The sequence below is a fragment of the Haematobia irritans genome, chromosome 3, assembly GCF_050003625.1.
Source record: "Haematobia irritans isolate KBUSLIRL chromosome 3, ASM5000362v1, whole genome shotgun sequence".
NCBI classification, from domain to species: domain Eukaryota; kingdom Metazoa; phylum Arthropoda; class Insecta; order Diptera; family Muscidae; genus Haematobia; species Haematobia irritans.
The window spans coordinates 130280977-130303190 of NC_134399.1; the positions used below are offsets into that span (position 1 = coordinate 130280977).

The following is a 22214-nucleotide window of genomic DNA, read 5'->3' on the forward strand; positions in this document are numbered from 1 at the left end:
CAATTTTTTTGGGGGTGGTCACGAATTAAAGTCCTTTTCGTTCTAGGACGCTTAGTTTAGGAGATATGGGCAAAAGAAGTCTTTCATATAAAAATTCCACTTTTTTGGGATTTTGGTGGATTTTTCAATTTTTTGGGGGGTGGTCACGAATTAAAGTCCTTTTCGCTCTGGAACGCATAGTTTAGGAGATATGGGCAAAAGAAGTTTTTCATATAAAAATTTCAATTTTTTTAGGATTTGGGTGGATTTTTCAATTTTTTTGGAGATGGTTACGAATTAAAGTCCTTTTCGCTCTAGGACGCTTACTTTAGGAGATATGGGCAAAAGAAGTTTTTCATATAAAAATTTCAATTTTTTTAGGATTTTGGTGGATTTTTCAATTTTTTGGGGGTGGTCACGAATTAAAGTCCTTTTCGCTCTGGAACGCATAGTTTAGGAGATATGGGCAAAAGAAGTTTTTCATATAAATTTCAATTTTTTTAGGATTTTTCAATTTTTTGGGGGTGGTCACGAATTAAAGTCCTTTTCGCTCTAGGACGCATAGTTTAGGAGATATGGGCAAAAGAAGTTTTTCATATAAAAATTTCAATTTTTTTAGGATTTGGGTGGATTTTTCAATTTTTTTTGGAGATGGTTACGAATTAAAGTCCTTTTCGCTCTAGGACGCTTAGTTTAGGAGATATGGGCAAAAGAAGTTTTTCATATAAAAATTTCAATTTTTTTAGGATTTGGGTGGATTTTTCAATTTTTTGGAGATGGTTACGAATTAAAGTCCTTTTCGCTCTAGGACGCTTAGTTTAGGAGATATGGGCAAAAGAAGTTTTTCATATAAAAATTTCAATTTTTTTAGGATTTTGGTGGATTTTTAAATTTTTTGGGGGTGGTCACGAATTATAGTCCTTTTCGCTCTAGGACGCTTAGTTTAGGAAATATGGGCAAAAGAAGTTTTTCATATAAAAATTTCAATTTTTTTTAGGATTTTGGTGGATTTTTAGTCCTTTTCCGATTTAAAGTCCTGTTCGCTCTAGGACGCATAGTTTAGGAGATATGGGCAAAAGAAGTTTTTCATGTAAAAATTTCAATAATTTTAGGATTTGGGTGGATTTTTCAATTTTTTGGGGGTGGTCACGAATTAAAGTCCTTTTCGCTCTAGGACGCATAGTTTAGGAGGTATGAGCAAAAAAAGTTTTTCATATAAAAATTTCAATTTTTCAGGATTTGGATGGAAATTTCGATTTTTTGGGGAAGGTCATGAATTAAGCTCCTTTTCGCTCTAGGACACATAGTTTAGGAGATATGAGCAAAACAAGTTTTTCATATAAAAATTTCAAATTTTCAGAATTTGGATGGAATTTTTGATTTTTTGGAGTAGGTCATGTATTAATCCCCTTTTCGCTCTAGCACGCATAGTTTAGGAGATATGAGCAAACACGTTTTTTATATAAAAACTAGCGTAACCCGGCCCGCTTCGCTGAGCCTTCCGAAGCGTATTTGTAGGAACATTGTGCGTTAATTTAGTCAACCATATCCTTCGTGCTGAAAACAAATTCGAAAAGATTTGAATTCTTTCAAACAAATCGGACTACCTGCTTTTTCGTTTATAGGTACAAATACGATGGATATGCATATGTAAAACGGTTAGTCCTAAAAAATGTCGGGGAGAGGGTGTACCCTTTCCACCAAATGTTTTAAATAATGTTCTGTATTCAAGTAGTTGGACAATCTTCCATATTTCTTGTGAATTTTAAGTGTGGTTTGTCAAGGAAAGGTATCCTTCTCCTCAACATATCTGAAAATTAAGCGCTATATTATAATAAAATACAAAGAATTACTGTTTCCCATCCAATAAATCGGAAAAAGCAAAAGTAGTAAAAAATTGTACCAATTTAACATTTGCTAAAATGTTGGAAAATGATGCACCCTCTACGTTGGCTGCCAACTTCATGTAAATTTAAGTTCTTTACTAAAAACAAGTCTGGCAGATGCCTGTGCAAAAATCATAAAATTATGTACCGAGTTCCCATTTAGGGACAACCCTCTACTTTCAATTTAGAAAAAAACGGGCAAAAGGGAACCCTCTCCCCACCTTCGCTCCACTCCAACCTGATATCGGACTATCACGTACCATATATTAATTTCACAACTACTCAATGGTCCCTATAAATTCTATCCAAGTAAATCGACAAAGTTTATTTCAATTTCCCCTTCCCCAACCAGATATCGAAAAATCATATACTAATTTAAAAATCATGTATAAATTTAATCACCTCCTCCCACGTTCCCTGTAAATTTCAAGTAGATCGGAGATGTTTAAATTTTGCTCAATTATTTTAAAGGGATGTCACTTTCCCCGTTACAATATCGACAAACAACGTAGTGAATAGCACCCCTAACCTTCCCTGAAAATTCTTGAAACTTTCCTTCAAGTGTGGGGCTAGGAAGGTTGCCTCTTCGTTCATAACCTTCCCCCATTGCCTTTGTAAATTTCAAGAAATCTTAAGAATTTTCGTTTTTTTTTTGTTTGCAGTTTTAGAGGAGGACCTTCTCCCCGACCAAATATCGAAAAGTGATGTAGCGTATCTTTTGTAAACGTCCCAGAAAATGTCAAGCAAATGATAAGCCTAAAGGGGCGGCCTCTCTTCCGTCCAAATATCACAAAATCAGGTATCAGGTATCCTCTGTAAATTTCAAGTAACTCGGTAAAGTTTAATTGTTTCTCTGTATGTACTTAAGAGAAGCGGATGTCTCCATACGCCCTTTTATTTTTATTAATAAATCAGGAACCTGATTTAAATTTCATAACCTCACCCATTTTTTTCGTAAAACTTCAGTCGGGGGAGTATAGTTTTGTTTTCACTGTACTTAAAAAGAATCGGGCAAAGGGGTGGTCCCCCTCCCCGACCAAATATCGAAAAATAATGTAGCGAATTTTTGTCCAGATGTCAACCCCAACATTCAATGAAAATTTCAAGCAAATCGCATAATTTTGTTCCAAGTTTCAAAAAGTAGGGGGAGGCCCCCTCCCCGTCCACATATGAAATCATCAGGTACCCTATATTAATTCCATAACCTCACCGCATGTTTTCTGTAAATCTCAGATAATTTAGAGAATTTGAGTTTTTTCACAGTACTTTAAAAAAAATCGAACAAAGGGGAGGTCCCCCTCCGCCACCAAATATCGCAATATAAAGTAGCGGATCTTTGTCTAGATTCCAACCCTGAAAATTTTAAGTAAATCGGTCAACTTTGGTCCAATTTTCAAAAAGTCCGACAAAGGGGAGGTCCCCCAGGTGTCAAAAAATGAGGTACCCTATTTTCACCACATGAACGCCCCCTACGATCTCTGAAAGTTTCAAGTAAATCGGTTCAGCCATTTCGGAGCCAACTCGGAACATACAAACAAACAATCAAACAAACAAATAAACAAACATAGATTGAATTTTATATATATATATATATATATATATATATATATATATATATATATATATATATATATATATATATATATATATATATATATATATATATATATATATATATATATATATATATATATATATATATATATATATATATATATATATATATATATATATATATATATATATATATATATATAAATATATATATATATATATATATATATATATATATATATATATATATATATATATATATATATATATATATATATATATATATATATATATATATATATATATATATATATATATATATATATATATATATATATATATATATATATATATATATATATATATATATATATATATAGATTTCAATTGTTTCAATACTATCTATTCAAATGAAGATTTCGTGTTTTTCAGAAATGTGTGTTGTTTTATAAGTTGTCCTACAGCTCTTAAAAATTTACCCTTTGTACAGCACAGATGGTATCGAAAATTTGTTCGATTTTTCCTGCCGAATATGGAAACATGAGTGCGCGTTAATATTTTTTTTTTTCAGTGTACAATCTCTTACTGCCTTCGAATGTCTTCAGAAGAATTAAATGTATATAAGAGTATCTAATATTCATTTCGCCCAATTTTGTTTGCCGAATTTAATTGTTTGTTTTTATTTTTTTATTTTTTTTCCCCCAAGTTGACTAAACTATTCTTCCAAGATAAGGAAATAGTAAAAAAAAAACTATTTTATAATCTGATTTGATTTGGACTAGTCTCGGAATGCTTATTACTACTATAGCTATATTATGTAGATAGAGAACGATCATATCAATTGCTTGTTTCATACTCACCTTAGTTGCTTTCCAACCGCGTTAATGTTAAGTACTCTGAAAATAACAATTAAAAAAAAGATTTTTAGTCTAATATATATGTGAAACACGCTAATTATCTACAGAAAAAAATGAATACTTTTGTTTTAATTGTTTTTATACTCTTGATTTTATTGCCACGATATTTGCCCAATGTTCTGAGATTTATAAATCTAAAGCTATGGTCCACTAAAGTACCGGGACCATCAATGCATGAGCTGATTGTGAATTCCAAGCAAGGAAGTAAGTATAGTAGTAAGATATAGGCTATACAGTTGTTATCTCGAAGGCCAAGCATTAGTCTGAAATCATGGATTTCAATCGTTAGGAACCTCTTCGGAGAAATGTTGACAATTTAAACGGCGCTACTATTAAACTCATCACCTTACAATGGTGATGTGGGTATAATAGTCTTGTCATTCCGTTTGTAACACATCGAAGTGTCGATTTCCGACTACATAAAATATATATAAATGCTAACACGACATTACAATGTCCGTCAGTCCGTCCGTCTGTTTATCTGAATGTCTGTTGTAATCACGCTACAATCTTCAATAATGAAGTTATCGTGCTGAAATTTTGCACAAATTCGACTTTTATCTGCCGGCAAGGTAAGTTGGAAGATGGGGACAAATAGGCGGTCAAAACGCCCAATATTTGTTTGGGGAAAATGAATGTCGGAATACAAATCAAAAACTGTCCTAAATGAAGTAGTTTTGATCCCTAATTTTGGTTAACTAAATACGTACGGTATTTAATTCAAAATGCCGTAACTAGAAAGACAGTACAGATCTCGTGGTCTATAAGAAAATGCTAAGACAATTAAGGAGAAAATGGTGCCAAACGCTCCACAAAGCCCCCAAGAACTCGTGGCACTATTTGCCAAATCCGAACATATGAGTGAATATTGAATGTGGGAAAGTGTACCGGAAAATATATTTCAACAAACCACTATTATGGAAGCCGATTTGGCATACAGACTCTTTGTGTTCCACCCCAGTAACTGAAATAATAAATAATATGGATGATGGAGATGCTATTGTTATGCCCTTCACCACTACTGTGGTACAGGGTTTTATTTATTTACACGAAATTTTCAGAAATAGATATAGCTTCCATATATATGTACGCCAGAGTTGGGGAAATATGGTAGAATGTCTCATATTTTACACCCATTATCAATGGGAGTTTCCTCCTATTGACCCGATAGTTTCCACAGAGAATATATTTAATATGCTATTTAAGTGTGTCATCTTGTTCTAATTTGTTCAGATTTCATATAAGGCCTACATAGTTGTGAAGGATATAATATAGACGGCCCCGCCCGACTTTAGACTTTACTTACTTGTTTTATTGATGTCCCTTTATCGGTCGTTTCATTTGATCTTATAGGTACAAGATATTACTAATATTTACGAAGTTTACAAACGACATGTCAGTATAACTTTGTTAATTTTTTAAATCAAGTTAATAAAACGAAAAATGAAAGAACTAAAGGACAAACTGAATGTGATGAATTTAAACAAGTATATACGGCCGTAAGTTCGGCCAGGCCGAATCTTATGTACCCTCCACCATGGATTGCGTAGAAACTTCTACGAAAGACTGTCATCCACAATCGAATTAATTGGGTTGTGGTATCTTAAATCTTCTTAACATCGTTTTCTAAATTGTGAGTTAGTCCATACGTGGTATATATTAGCCAAAAAAGGTATGTATAGGTAAGTCTACAAATAATTACGAATCGTTATTGACTTTTGCACGGTACGTAGTGAGCCAGAATTGAAATATGGGGGTCGCTTATATGGGGGCTATATACACTGATAGAAAAAGTTTCGTTAATACGATGAATTTCTACGTTGTATTAACGAAATTCTTCATTAAAAGTCAGCCAACGTAGCATTTCGTTGTAACAACGTAATTTTACGTTATATTTATGAAACCCTTTATGGAGTACATTTCGTAGTATTAACGAATAATTACGTTGCTATTACGTAGCCTTTTCGTTGTATTAATGAATATTATTCGTTGTATGAATGAAATTTATTCATTGTATGGATGCAGCTTATACGTTGTATGAACGAAAATCATTCATTGTATGAACCCAGTTTCTTCATTGTATGAATGAAAGGCGAACGTTGTATAAATGAACTTAAACGTTATATTAATGAAACCCAACCAATTATTGCATTTGAATGTAGTCATTGGTAGTGTATTATTTTTTGTTAAGATCTTTGAAATAGGATTTATATACTCGTACAGTAGGAAATAATATTTATTGATAAATTAGGTAATTTAATAATCATATAGTGTGACTTTCACTTAAGAAAAAAAAGCCTCTAACTTCTAAGACCAAAAATGATAATCGTATCGCCGTGTCCATTTATCCAATTTATTTTTCCAACCAATGTTCATTACGGTAATTGTTCCGCCTTCTTCATCTGAAAGTTCACTTCCCCGTAGCATTTTCACTAAAGTTTAAAAATTTACACTAAATTTCTTGCGAATATACAAAAAACACCAATTTAACTCACCCACCATCTATGTTTATTATTCACAACGAAACTGTAATGAGCCTGTGCACTCTTCAGCGAAAAGAACGTAAATGTTGTTAAGGTTTGCCCATCAGACAAGTTTTCTGTTGAACTTTTTACCGTTTGTTTTTCAAGACGCACACGCAAACATGTGCTTATTGCCATGCTTAGATGTGTATGTGCAAGAGAGAGAGAGAGAGAGAGAGAGTACGGAGGGGCAAAAATACTCAAAATCCCATTCGTATTATTAATGAAAATATTTCATTAATATGACGAAATATAACAATTTAAAATTTATTTTTTAACGATCCATATCATTATATTAACGATCGCTTTCGTTTTATAAATGCAATTTTCAATTCCAGTTTCGAAGTATATAAAACGACTGTTTTAAGGGGTAAAAGTTTCCAAAAGTTACTCTCTGTGTGCAAATGATTGTAATAATTTCATCTTGGAAAATTTGTTTATTCTAATTCTTGAAAAAATTACAAAGTCAATATTCGTAATATTAACGAAACGTGTTTCATTATTATAACGAAACCCCAAACCACAAAATTGTCTTTTAACGATTGATTTCGTTGTATTAACGATCACTTTCGTTCTTATAACGAAAAATTTCGTAATATTAACGAAAAATAATCAACGAATCCCGTTCGTTAATAGTATGAACCATTTTTCTGCCAGTGTACAATTATGAACTTGATATGGACCAATTTTTGTGTGATTGGGGATCGATTTATCTGATGGCTAGGCATGGTTGTTAACGGCCATATACTAGCACAATGTACCAAATTTCAACTGACTCGGATGAAATTTGCTCCTCCAAGAGGTTCCAAAACCAAATCTCGGGTTTGGTTTATATGGAGGCTATATATGATTATAGACCGATATGGACCGCTTTTGGCATGGTTGTTAAATATCACATACAACCGTCACGTATCAAATTTCAACCAGATCGGATGAATTTTACTTCTCCAAAAGGCACCGGAGGTCATATCTGTGGATCGGTTTGTATGGGGGCTATATATAATTATGGACTGATATGAACCAATTCCTGCATGGTTGTTGGATACCATATACTAACATCACGTACCAAATTTCAACCGAATCGGAAGAATTTTGCTCCTCCAAGAGGCACCGGAGGTCAAATCTGGGGATCGGTTTATATGGGTGCTATATATAATTATGGACCGATTTCGACCAATTTTTGCATGGGTGTTTGAGGCCATATATTAATACCACGTACCAAATTTCAACTGAATCAGATGCATTTTGGTCTTCCAAGAGGCTCTGGAGGTCAAATCTGGTGATCGGTTTGTATGGAGGCTATCTATAATTATTAACCGATGTGGACCAATTTGCATGGTCATTAGAGACCATATACTAACAGGATGTACCAAATTTCAGCCGGATCGGATGAAATTTGCTTCTCTTAGAGGCTCCGCAAGCCAAATCGGGGAATCGGTTTATATGGGGGCTATATATAATTATGGACCAATTTTTGCATGGTTGTTTAATACCATATACTAACATCATGTACCAAATTTCAGCCGGATCGGATGAAATTTGCTTCGCTTAGAGGCTCCGAAACCCAAACTGGGGGATCGGTTTATATGGGGGCTATATATAATTATGGACCGATGTGGACCAATTTTTGCATGGTTGTTAGAGACCATATACTAACACCATGTACCAAATTTCACCCGGATCGGATGAAATTTGCTTCTCTTAGAGGGTCTGCAAGCCAAATTTGGGGGTCCGTTTATATGGGGGCTATACGTAAAAGTGAACCGATATGGCCCATTTTCAATACCATCCGACCTACATCAATAACAACTACTTGTGCAAAGTTTCAAGTCGATAGCTTGTTTCGTTCGGAAGTTAGCGTGATTTCAACAGACGGACGGGCGGACATGCTCAGATCGACTCAGAATTTCACCACGACCCAGAATATATATACTTTATGGGGTCTTAGAGCAATATTTCGATGTGTTACAAACGGAATGACAAAGTTAATGTACCCCCATCCTATGGTGGAGGGTATAAAAAGGATTCGCGCGTGCGAATCCTAGCAACTTTCATTTTATTATCTTGTTCTAAATAGAGAGGATGATCGACGTGCTGCTGATCTCCAATTTTCAGTTTAAAATACATAATTTTCAATTCAGCATTTGTCTGGTTTGTTCAAAAGAAAAAATGATCATTTTCCGAATTTTCATGTTTCAATATATAAATTCAAATGTCTTTGAGCTTAAACCGACCTATTTCACGAGCGAAATAGGTCTTCGTGTGCCACTTTAGCCGCTTTTCTATTTCTGTGGTACGCTGAGAAGAAAAATTGTCAAAAATTCTGTTCCAGCCAAAAACAATTAAAACGTACGATGAAGCCAAGATATGCTAGATTTACATCTTCAGGATGTAATTTGTCAATAAGAGGCATATCTATCTATTAGATATTTAAACAAATTAATGGATAGATGAAGTAATCATATATAGCTATTGAAATATTTAAAAAAAAAATTTATATTTTGTTATTTTAAAATATTCTTTATATTTCGATTATATTTAAACGGTCATAACACCCACATTTTTTATGGGGTTTATGACCGCGATGAGGGAGGACAAACTAAAATTGGGCGATTTGACCGGCCCAAGGGAGGCCATAACGCCCAAAAATCATTTTGGGCGATATGTCCATTGGGGGATATGTCCGGTCGCCTAAATAGGTGTGCAGAACATGGTGTGAATCAGGCTATATTTCGGTATATCCCCCATATAACCCGATCTTACTTCTTCAGAGGTAATTTGGGTCAATAAATAAGTGTGCCGAAAGTTGTGTTTACACTAATAGAAAAATTTCGTTATATTAACGAAATGTGTCGTTAAAAGTCAGCCAACGAAACAAATTCCTTAATACAACGAAATATTTCGTTATTATAACGAATTTTCTATTAATCAACGTAACGTTTCGTACTATTAACGAACATTTTCATTGTATTAATGAAAATGTTTCGTTATATCAATGAAAATTTTTCGTTGGCTGAGTTTTAATGAAATTTTCTTTGTGTGTATCAGTCCATGTTTTGATATGGCCCCGTGTGCCGAAGATGGCGTGTATCATTCCATGTCTCAGAACAGCCCGATCTCCTGATTTGACTTCTTGGGGTTCTTGACACCGAAATTTTATCCGATTTAACTGAAAGTGGAAATCTAGAGATATTTTAGATCCACACATAAGTATGCACAATATGATGTGTATCGGTCTATACTTTTCTATAGCCCACAATAGACCGATCGCCAGTCATATCGGATATATATGTCGGCTTAGCAGATTATCTGTCAACAAATTCACCTGAAATTGTATATATTTCCATGGAACGATGAAGAGTTTTGATTCATATTGGTAGGTATTTAAGATTCGGGCCGGCCGAACTTAAGTCCGTATATACTTGTTTTTGAACGAACATATTTATTTATAGGATGCGGGCAGGACGGCAAGCAAAATTCTGTTTTGTGTAGGAGGGGTGTGGGTCACATTCGAAAATTTATTCTGGGCTCTGGCGAAGACATTATTCTACAGGTGCGAACAACTTTTAGGCAACCCAATTTTTTTTTTGTGAACATATTTTTGTATACCCTTCACGATAGGATGCGGGCAGGAATGTACCCAGGATTCTGTTTTGGGAGGGACAGGGGTCCCGAACGAAAATTTACCCTGGGCTCTGGCTAGCCAAGACATGGATACGAAAAATTTCAATGAGTGGCCTCACGGGACCGTGGGGATCGGGCCCCTCGTTCTGCCTGATAGTGGGAAGACGTGTACTAACATTCTGTAATGCATTGAGAGATTGGCCCCAGACCCCATAAACTGTATATTGGTTACTATGGTGATTCAATTCTGGGTCCATCTAGCCATATACTTCCGTCCGTGCGCCTTTTAAACGAAATAATCTATCGCCTTGAAAGTGCTTTTTATTGATGTAGATCGGATGGTGCAATGCATGGGCCATATGGGACCACTTTCAGATGTAGCCCCCATATAAACTAATCTCTAAATTCTAGACTTCTGAAGCTTTATGTAAGAGCAAATTTCATCCGATCCGGTTGGAAGTTATTGCACAGAAAAAAAAGTAAACTGTTTTATAGCAAGAATGAACTATGTAGTGCGATAATGAAACTAAATTATACTCAACAATTTGAGATTTCTACAAAGCGTTGTTAAAACCATTTTAATGCCCTGGTGTACTTTTTAACTACAACTCACGAAATTACATTCTCTTGTAGAAGAAAAAATGAATTAAAAGTAAAGAAAGAAATCATTGGCGCCAAATCATGACCAATTTAATCATACTGTAGTTCATCTTTACTATTTTTGGGAATCGTACGAAAATTGTCATTTGCACGCAGAGAAGGAATATGATCGCCTCAAACATGTTTCAAGAGCAAAATGTTATTTTTGTATGGTGACCATGTATCATTTTTGTCACTATTTTCTCGTCAAATATAACCTGCTTACCGAAATCAGATACATAATTTTTGAGAAAATAACATGATTGCGAAAACCATGTTACATGGTCACCACCCAAAAATAACATTTTGCTCTTAAAACATGTTTGAGGTGATCATATTCCTTCTCTGGGTGTGCTTAAGTTCATATCGATGTCTCCGTTCCAAAGTACGCTAAGTCTAAAGAGTGAATTTTTTGGATATCTCAAAAACCGTTTAAGATATAAATTCACTTTTTTCGGTCTTAGAATCATGTTTAGTGTAGATTTTTTTTAGTTTGTACAAATTTAAAATAGTGATAATAGAACATGGGTAAACATGACTTAGACCACTTTAGACCGAACAAAGCTTTTTGCCTTCGTTGGGTTGGAAATTTTTAAAACTTTAGTCACAGGCTACGTACAATATTAACCATAACTTTTGATAGAAGTGTCCATAAAATTCGAACTTTTGACAAAATGCAATTCACATCAATCCGAATAAAAAACAACGAACTCTATCAAAAAATGGTGAGTCGACTTAGCGTACTCTGGAATGAGGACATCGATATGTAACTTATGTGTACGGTCATTTAACTTTATACCCACTTTGAGGTCATAACATGTTTGAGATATACTTAAAAAAAGAAAATTTCATTAGGCTGATATGCTACTATATGAATTTTCTCACTTCAGCTCAATTAAATATATGTTTATAAATGTAATTGGCAATTCAACTAATAATAATTGTAAAAAAAAAGTAATTTCCTTGGCATACTATAATTATTTTAATGAAGGCATTTATAGTGGTATGTAGGAAATGGTGATTTTCGAAGCGAAATAGAAAAGTCTAAGGGAAATTAAGTTTTTGCAAAAATTACTTTACATTTCCGTAGACTTTAATGTAATTTGTTATAAAAATATTTTCAGAGAGAAAAAATCCCATAAGGTTCACTTAAACTATTCGGCCCATTGTGATACCACAAATGATGAACTTCCCTCTTACCAATGAGTTCTGCCCCAACCTATGTTTAGCTTAATGACAAGGTACCTCCAACTTATATCGCAATCTGAATGGCACTTCACTTTTCTGTGAAAATATTTAGTGATGCATTGAAACGCTTCGAAACGTCACTAGCATTACTGATAGCAGATAATCCAGCGCTGAAAAACGTTTTAGGGTTTGGTCGACCCTTTGTGTGTAAGGCGCGCATATTAACCGTTACATTTCGATGAAAGAAGTTCTTTTGGAAGGCAACGGATCCTTCACTGTTGAGACTCTCATGATTGCTCAAAGTTTTGCAAAATAGCATGCCCGGTTCCAAAGATTTTGAAGTGGACCACTTTTACGTGTAGCCCCCATATAAACGGGCCCCCAGATTTGACTTGCAGAGCCTATAAGAGAAGCATATTTCATCCGATCTGGGTAAAATTTGGCACATGGTGTTGGTATGCAAAAATTGGTCCACATCGATCCATAATTATATATAGCCCCCATATAAACCGAACCCCCGATTTGGATTGCGGAGCCTCTAAGAGAAGCAAATTTCATCCGATCCGGCTGAAATTTGGTACATGGTGTTAGTATATGGGCTCTAATGACCATGCAAAAATTGCTCCACATCGGTCCATAATTATATATTGTCCCCATACAAACCGATCACCAGAGTTGACCTCCGGAGCCTCTTGGAAGACCAAAATTCATCTGATTCAGTTCAGATTTGACTTGCAGAGCCTATAAGAGAAGCATATTTCATCCGATCTGGCTAAAATTTGGTACATGGTGTTGGTATATGGTCTCTAACAATCATGCAAAAATTGGTCTATATCGGTCCATAATTATATATAGGCCCCATATAAACTGATCCCAGGATTTGACCTCCGGAGCCCCTTGAAAGAGCAAAATTCACCCGATCCGGTTGAAATTTGGTACGTGGTGTTAGTATATGGTCTCTATCAACCATGCAAAATTGGTCCATATCGGTCTATAGTTGTATATAGCCGATCCCCAAAAATAATCTACTAAAATTTTATTTCTATAGAAAATTTTGTTAAAATTTTATTACTATAGAAAATTTTGCCAAAATTTTATTTCTATAGAAAATTGTGTCAAAATTTTATTACTATAGAAAATTTGGTCAAAATGTTATTACTTTAGAAAATTTTGTCAAAATTTTATTACTAGTTTTTTAAAAATTTTATTACTATACAAAATTTTGTCAAAATTTTATTTCTATAGAAAGTTTTTGCCAACATTTTATTTCTATAGAAAAATTTTGCCAACATTTTATTTCTAATTGAAATGTCTTCAATCACGAAAATGATAGTATCAATCACCCATTTTGATTGAAAACCAACACGATTTTTAATTAAAAATTTAATTGACTTTTGTCACGGAATCAATTAATTGTGTGATTGAATCAATTAAGAACGTGATTTATTTTTAACATAAAATTCAATCACAGTTTTAATTGAATCAATTAAAATTTTAATTAATTTCGCGACAAAAATCAATCAACTATTTGATTCATTCAATTAAATAATTAATTGAAATTGGCTATAAATTTCGATCAAAAAATTTATATATTGCGACCCCAAAATCGTATTTAGTTTTTTTTTCTTTTGAAATAAAAGAAAATATGTGTTTCTTATAAAAAATATTTAATATTTTATTATTTTTTGAATTATGCAATAGACAAATAAATTTGGTTCTTGTCATTTGTGTTTTGTTCTAACATAACTTACAAATACAACTACTATCAATAACAACTATAGGGTGAAAAAATAAATTATATAAATCATTTTCTTCCTTATAATAATAACCATGTTAGCATGTTCCTTCTAATATGTAGATGCGCCTAGATTTCCAATAAATCAGCAGCCTGTAAGCTAAATTAGTTTTTCTAAAAGTAAACAGAATAATTCCAATTTAATTTTGTTCAATTAAAAGTTAATTTTGTTAAACATTACCTGCATAGAATATCAAGTTCAATTCTTAGTTCCAGGTTGCAGATTTATAATCTTCTTTTGCAGTTGTAGTCTTTTAGCATAAAAAGGTGTATTAAGGAGCTCGGTAATTTAATTTTAGTAACAATTCCTTTCCAAAATTTCCACACATTAAAATCGTCTATTAAAATTTAAACCAATCAAAGACAAAAATAATGGGAAAGCAATGTAATATTTGGTATTATATTGATGATACTTTGCAAATTCTGGAAATAAAAAAAAATATAAATGGAAAATACATATTTTTATTATTTTCGGATATTTTTCATATTTTTTAAATCCAAAAGAAAGATCTTTTTACCTTTACATAATTCAGCTCATTAGTTTATATACCAGATATACTGCTCTCTACTTGGGTTCAAACTGAAAAAGGCAGGTAAAACAAAAATGCAATTTAATGCCAACGCTACTTCGCAACTTCAAAGTGAATCTTCCAACAAACATATACCGCTCTTGGTTTGGAGAAAACTAGGAGTGAAAAAAATTTATAATTTTAAAAGATCAATACGGTACCCACTTTTTTATTGCAAACATATTATTATATATTTGATAAAATGATGGAGTTGATGGGATTGATTGGTCAATTTCACGAAATAAAATTGGTCACTAAAAGAAATGAATAAAAAATATATTACTTTACTCAGTTTATTGTAAACAGGCTTCAGTGGAAAACGGTATTCACATTTCACAATTTCTTACCTTAAATAAACGTAGATTGTTTTCCATTTTTACAATACCACAAAACACAGGTAATTTCAAATGCGTTCTGTCACATATTTTTTTCAAACCTTTACCACGTGGCCGTTTGTTGTTGCACACTTTATTTATTTCAACCCTTTGCTATGATTTGCTGTTGCGTTCAAAATATTTATGCACACACTTTGAATGCAGCAGACAGAATGTCGCCAATCATGTTTTTCAATTTACGCGAAAAACAAAAACCCAACCGTTCGTTACGAGTTACTTCCACAGACTGATCTCTCCATCATACATTGTTGAATAAATATCCATTCTCTTGTTCTCTTTTCGCTCTTTCCATTGCTCAAAATTATTCAGTTTCAATCACAAAGGTGATTGGATCAATCACATGTGTAATTGGAAACGGAAAAAAATTCAATCACGTTTGTAATTGAAAATTATTTCCGAATTGATTAACAAATTGATTGAATCAATTAATATTTTAATTGGAAACGTAACAAATATCAATCATTTTTTTAATTGGTTTTTATTCGGATTTGATTAAATAATTAATTGAATCAATTAACATATTAATTGAATCCGTTTCCAAATTCAATTAAGTGTTTAGTTGAAAAAATTTTGGTGATAATTTTTTGTGTGTATAGAAAATTTTGTCAAACTGTATTATTTACGTGTTTAATCGGCATTTTTTGTTTAATATATACCCTGTATGGACTAACTTACAATTGAGAACACGGTGTTAAGAAGTCCTACGATACCTTGCCATCGGCAAGTATTACTGCAACCCAAGTAATTCGATTGTGGATGACAATCTTTAGTAAAATTTTCTATGCAATCCATGGTGGAGGGTACATAAGATTCGGCCTGGCCGAACTTACATCCGTTTATACTTGTTTTTGTCTAATATATACCACGTATGGACTAACTTACAATTTAGAGGACGATGTTAAGAAATTTTAGGATGGCAAGGTTATCGGCAAGTATTACCACAACCTAAGTAATTCGATTGTGGATGACTGACTTTAGTAGAACTTTCTACGCAATCCATGGTAGAGGATACATAAGATTCGGTCTGGCCGAACTTACGACCGTATATACTTGTTTCTGTGAGATTTTGCACAGTTAGTACGCCACTAATATTGAGTTCATTATAAAAAAAAATTTGGTTTAAATTTTAGGATGCGCAATTTACAAAATATTAAAGACAATTTTCTTTAAAATGATTAAATTTTACTTAACTAAAGTTTATAAACTTTGCTTCGAAAAAAATTTTTATCAAATTTAGCACACAAATTTTGGAATTTTGGGTCCCTCCGTTAAAGTCGTATGTCTTTGAACTTAGGAAAATTTTCTTTATGGTAAAAAACACATTTTTTATTTAAAGAAATGATGCTTAAATTAACAGAAATAGGAAATCTTTAGATTTAAGTTAAAAACACTTTAAATATAGGCAAAGACTTATTTTGAGGATTTAGTAACTTTGATTTAAAGTTTTTTTTTTGTGTTTAGAAAACATTTTTTACTTTAAAGTATCCGTTGAAATTTGGATTTTTTAACTGGCATTTGTTTGTACGTAAATATCATAATTAATATACTGCGAGAAGAGAATGAAAGTTCAATTAATGAGATATGTGTCCTCATTTAACTTTTATTGATCCTAGATTTAAAGCCGGTTAGGTCGTTAGAAAATTTCTTTATTTTAAAGAAGTGGCATCTTTGGCTCGGAATCAATACCAAAATACTTAAAAAGAGGTCATTTTTTTAATATCCTATGGTGGAGGTTATATTAAATTTGGCATTCCGTTTGTAACACATCGAAATATTGCTCTAAGACCCCATAAAGATATATATTCTGGGTCGTGGTGAAATTCTGACTCGATCTAAGCATGTCCGTCCGTCCGTGTGTTGAAATCACGCTAGCTTCCGAACGAAACAAGCTATCGACTTGAACCTTGGCACAAGTAGTTGTTATTGATGTAGATTTGGCTTGCGGAGCCTCAAGGAGAAGCAAATTTCATCCGATCAAGCTGAAATTTGGTACATGGTGTTGGTATATGGTTCTTAACAATCTTGCGAAAATTGGTCCACATCGGTCTATAATTATACAGCCCCCATATAAACCGATCCCCAGATTTGGCTTGCGGAGCCTCAAAGAGAAGCAAATTTCATCCGATCCGTTTGAAATTTGGTACGTGGTGTTAGTATATGGTCTCTAACAACCATGTCACAATTGGTCCATATCGGTTCATATATACACTGAAAAAACAGTGAACCCACCAGGAAGAAAACTTTCGGTTAATTTTAGAAAATTTTGAATATTTGTAGAAAATTTTAACTAAACTGTATTACAAACGTTGGCATCACTCCGGCGTTATAAAAATAAGGAAATATTTTTCGACAAATTCAAGAAAATTTATTAGAAATTATTAAGTTTTTTCATTTGTTAAAGAAAATTTTGTAGTTTGAAGGAAAAACTTGTAGTTCAAAATTGTAAGAATGTCTTTAGTGACATACGAAGTTCATGATGGATGCATTTTTGGTAAAATTTACAAATTAAAAAAAAAATCTGAACTATGTTGTTGAAGACACAAATTTAGTTAATCTTTATGCTTCATTTGAGTATATTTTTTTCCTCGGTTTTAGTTAATTTAACTAACGTACACAAAAAATTATTAGAGTAAAGGAAACTTTCTCCAAATATAATAATTCCATAAACTAAAATAAAGTTAAATTGGCTTTAGTGAAATAGAGAGTTCACTTTTTTTGAGTGTATATATATATATATATATATATATATATATATATATATATATATATATATATATATATATATATATATATATATATATATATATATATATATATATATATTTATATATATATATATATATATATATATATATATATATATATATATATATATATATATATATATATATATATATATATATTTATCCCCCATATTTGACCTCCGGAGCCTCTTGAAGGAGCAAAATTCATCCGATCCGGTTGAAATTTGGTACATTTCGCTAGTGTATGGCTAATAACAACAATGCCAAAATTGGTCCGTATCGATCTATATTATATATAGCCCCCAAATAAACCGATCCCCAAACACAGAAAAATCACGATTGCCACTCGAGCCAAAAATAATCTACCAAAATTGTATTGCCATAGACAATGTTGTCAAAATTTTATATTTCTATAGAAAAGTTTGTCAAAATTTTATTTCTATAGAAAATTTTGTCAACATTTTATGTCTTTACAAAATGTTAAAATATAATTTCTATACAAAATTTTTTAAAAATTTTATTTCTATAAAAAATTTTGTCAGAATTTTATTTCTGCAGAAAATTTTGTCAAAATGTTATTTCTATAGAAAATTTATGAAACATTTCATAGTTGGAGAGGAATATTTTGCAAAATCTTCCAAAATATAAAGAATTCTACCAATTAGTAGACTGCCATTTTTGGTAGACTGGTGTTCATAATTGTATATAGCCCCCATATAAAGCGACCCCCATATTGCAATTCTGACTCTATAATTACCGCACAAAAGTTCATATCGGTTCGTAATTATTTCTTCGGTATATATACCGGTCAAGAACTGAATATATGCGTATTTAATCGACCTTTTTTGTCTACTATATATCCCGCATGGACTAACTTACAATTTAGAAGATGATGTTAGGAAGTTTTAAGATGCCTTGCCATCGGCCGCAACCCAAGTAATTTAATTGTGGATGACAGTCTTTACTAGAAGTTTCTACGCAATCTATGGTGGAGGGTACATAAGATTCGGCCTGGCCGAACTTACGGCCGTATATACTTGTTTTTTTTTTTGTGAGTGTTAATATGCTCTTACCCCCATGTAATGAAGTATTGGAAAGCATATCCTACGTTTGAACGCTTTGTAGTCAAGTTGCATAAATACAAAATATTTAAAGACAATTTCATTAATTTTAACGAATTATTCAGAATTATTAAAACCATGTTGACCTTAGTGAAACAAAATTTTCTTTCATGTAAAGGTACCAGGTTTTAAGTCGAATCACATAACTATAAGGACAAATAGACTTCATTGATAGTTTATGGACTATTGGAAAAAAACTCAGAGAAATGTGTCTATTAAGTAAAATTCGCATTGGTATTTTAAGGACATGAAATTTTTGGCCTAACCACAATATATTCTTCAGTTTGTACCATGAATATTGAGACGATAGGCTCTTGTTTTGTTATCATCCCTAATTCGTTTCAACTTCTTTTCAATATTTTCATATTTTCAGAAATTCTCGAATGGTTCTATGAGCTACGCTTGAAGTATGGTCCAATTTTCCGCATATGGTTTGGAAAAGATCTGACGATTTTCTTCAGTGATCCAGAAGATCTAAAGCAGTTATTAACCAATACACGTCTGCTATATAAATCTAAAACCTATGATACTGTTATACCTTGGTTAGGTTATGGTCTATTAACCAGTGGTGGTGAAGCATGGCAAACTAGAAGGAAGCTTTTAACGCCAGCCTTTCATTTTCGTATACTCGGTGAATTTAAAGAACCTATGGAAGAGAATTGTGAGATTTTGATAAGTCGTTTAAATGAGAAAGCCAACAGTGGTGAGGAATTCGATATTTATCCTTATATAACATTATTTGCTTTGGATGTGATATGCGAGACTGCCATGGGCTTTAAGAAAAATGCCCAACTGCAAAGTGATTCGGAATATGTTAGAGCTGTTAATAGGTATGGGGAAATTTGTAATCCTTTTCGACTTTCCAAATTTTGAAAATGTCAAAAACTAGATTTTTGATTTTCTTTATGATCCCTATGGTAAGCCATTTGAGTCTCTTCAATATATTGAAATTTATTTTTCCTTTTGAGAACTCAAAAGTGTAATATTTTGGAAAAAGACGAAAAACGACTTTTCAGTATTTTTCAAAAATCGACAAGCACAAAAATCGAGGCTTCCTATGGTAGACCATTTGATTTTCTTCATTATTATGAAATTTCTCTCCATTTCAGAACCTGTCATTTGTATCACAAAAAATCATTTTCCCTCTGGCAAAGATTAAACATTTTCTACAAATACACCAAAGATGGACGAGATTGGGATGCGGCCCTGAAAACAATGCACGATGAAACCGATCGAGTCATAAAACTACGAAGAAAACTGTTACAAGATTCGAAAATTCAAAATATGAATGATGCTGACAATTTATGTGATTTCAGTGGGAAAAAGAAGCGTTTGGCCTTTTTAGATATGCTCCTGTTATCGCAAATGGAAGGAGTACCACTGACCGATGAGAACATACGTGAAGAAGTCGATACTTTTATGTTTGCCGGACATGATACCACCAGTTCAACTTTGGGATTTGCTTTATATCTGCTCTCACAACATCCGCAGATACAACAAAGAGCGATGGAAGAAGTTATCTCCCTAGAGGGTAAAGAAAAAGAAACCATGCCATATTTGGAAGCAGTGATCAAAGAGACATTACGTTTATATCCTGCCTCATCTTTCTTTTCACGTTCGGTACGTGAAGATTTACATTTGGATAAACTAACAATACCCAAGGGAGCCAATGTAGCTATTTTAGCCTATGTGGTACATCGTAATGAAAGATATTTTCCGGAGCCTGAGAAATTTGAACCTGAACGTTTTATCGGAAATGATAAAGAAATACATCCATTTAGTTATATTCCATTTAGTGCTGGACCCAGAAATTGCATAGGTGAGACAAAAATATACAATAATTTGATATTAAAATTTAAAAATTTCTTATTTTTTGTGTTTAGGTCAAAAATATGCCATGTTGGAAATGAAATGCCTCCTTTCGTTTCTCTTGAGAAAATTTGAATTATTACCCGTCTTCGGTTTTAAACCTCAACCTGTACCAGAAATTGTTTTGAAAAGTAGGAATGGAATTAGATTACGATTGAAACATCGTAATTTATAGATGGAAATTTCCAAAAAAAAAATGTTTCGAATTAAGCGATATTTAAAATATTTGTGAGATACCTCTGAAATACTTCATCCCACATCCTAGTTAACCTAAATATTGAATAAACATTTAATAAATTATTATAAATATTCACATATTAGTTTGCCGATTTTTAATTAAATAAACATCCGGTGATGACGTCGCTGTCATCAGAATAACCAACATTCTAGGTACCCTACACGTATGCTGGAGTGACCTACGCAGGTTCATTCATTATTAAGACTTCTGAGAAACGCTTAAATAGTAAAAAGGATATGCCGCCGTCTTTGTACTTCTCAACAAAAGCAGTTTGGTTTGGAAGTGTATTCGGACCTTTCGACGGATACCTTTCTAGCAACATTTACCCGATTTAGCGGCCAAAGAGAATTGCCGAAAACCAAATTTGTATGAAAAATTTATTTTTCAAAATAAACGATTCATTATTAAAGACATTGAATTTATAAAAACTATTGTAGACATTTTATAAAACTTTTGTTTCCATATATAAAATTTTGTCAAAATATTATTTCTATAGCGAGTTTTGTCAAAATTTTATTTCTCTAGAAAATTTTTGTCAAAATTTTATTTCTATATAAAATTTTGTTTCTATAGAAAATTTTGTCAAAATCTTATTTATTTTTATTGTGTATTTTAATAAACTGCACAACAAGAATTAATTCTTATAATTACATTACAGGCAACAATAGAGTCCAACAATAACATCCTTATATTATACAAATTAAAATAAAATAATTTGAACATAAAAAAAAAACAGAAATGAAATTAACTACAACAATTGTTTGTTTGAGTAAAAAAGAAAATAAAAATGACAAATAAAGTGTATAAATAAATTTAAAAAAAAATTAAAATATAAATTAAAGTAATAAATTAAATGAGTGAAAAATTAATGAATGAATTAATATAAAAAAAATGAATATATAAATAGAAAAATGAAGATAAATAACAATTATTAAAAAATATAAATGAAACTGATTTTAATTTACTATATTTATTGTACATTTGAATAATGATCAAATAAACGTTTTTTTAAATTGCATTGTGTTGCTTGTCAGTTGAATGTCATGAGGTACTATATTCCAGAGGCGTACTGCATTTATGTAGAAATGCCAATCTGAAACATGACTTTGACACCGAATTGGAACAATAATTTTTCCTCTGTTAGACCTAGCAAACCGTATCCTATCATATAAAT

General features: G+C 32.3%; 1 protein-coding gene across 1 annotated transcript; it reads left to right on the plus strand.

The window, feature by feature from the left end:
* The first annotated feature begins 4301 nt into the window (after positions 1–4301).
* Positions 4302–21122, plus strand: LOC142229907 (putative cytochrome P450 4s3). Its single transcript, XM_075300496.1, has 4 exons — positions 4302–4540; positions 19307–19763; positions 20043–20752; positions 20817–21122. Exons 1-4 carry the CDS (start codon positions 4390–4392, stop codon positions 20975–20977), a joined length of 1479 nt encoding a protein of 492 aa, XP_075156611.1. The 5' UTR covers positions 4302–4389; the 3' UTR covers positions 20978–21122.
* Positions 21123–22214: the final 1092 nt, after the last annotated feature.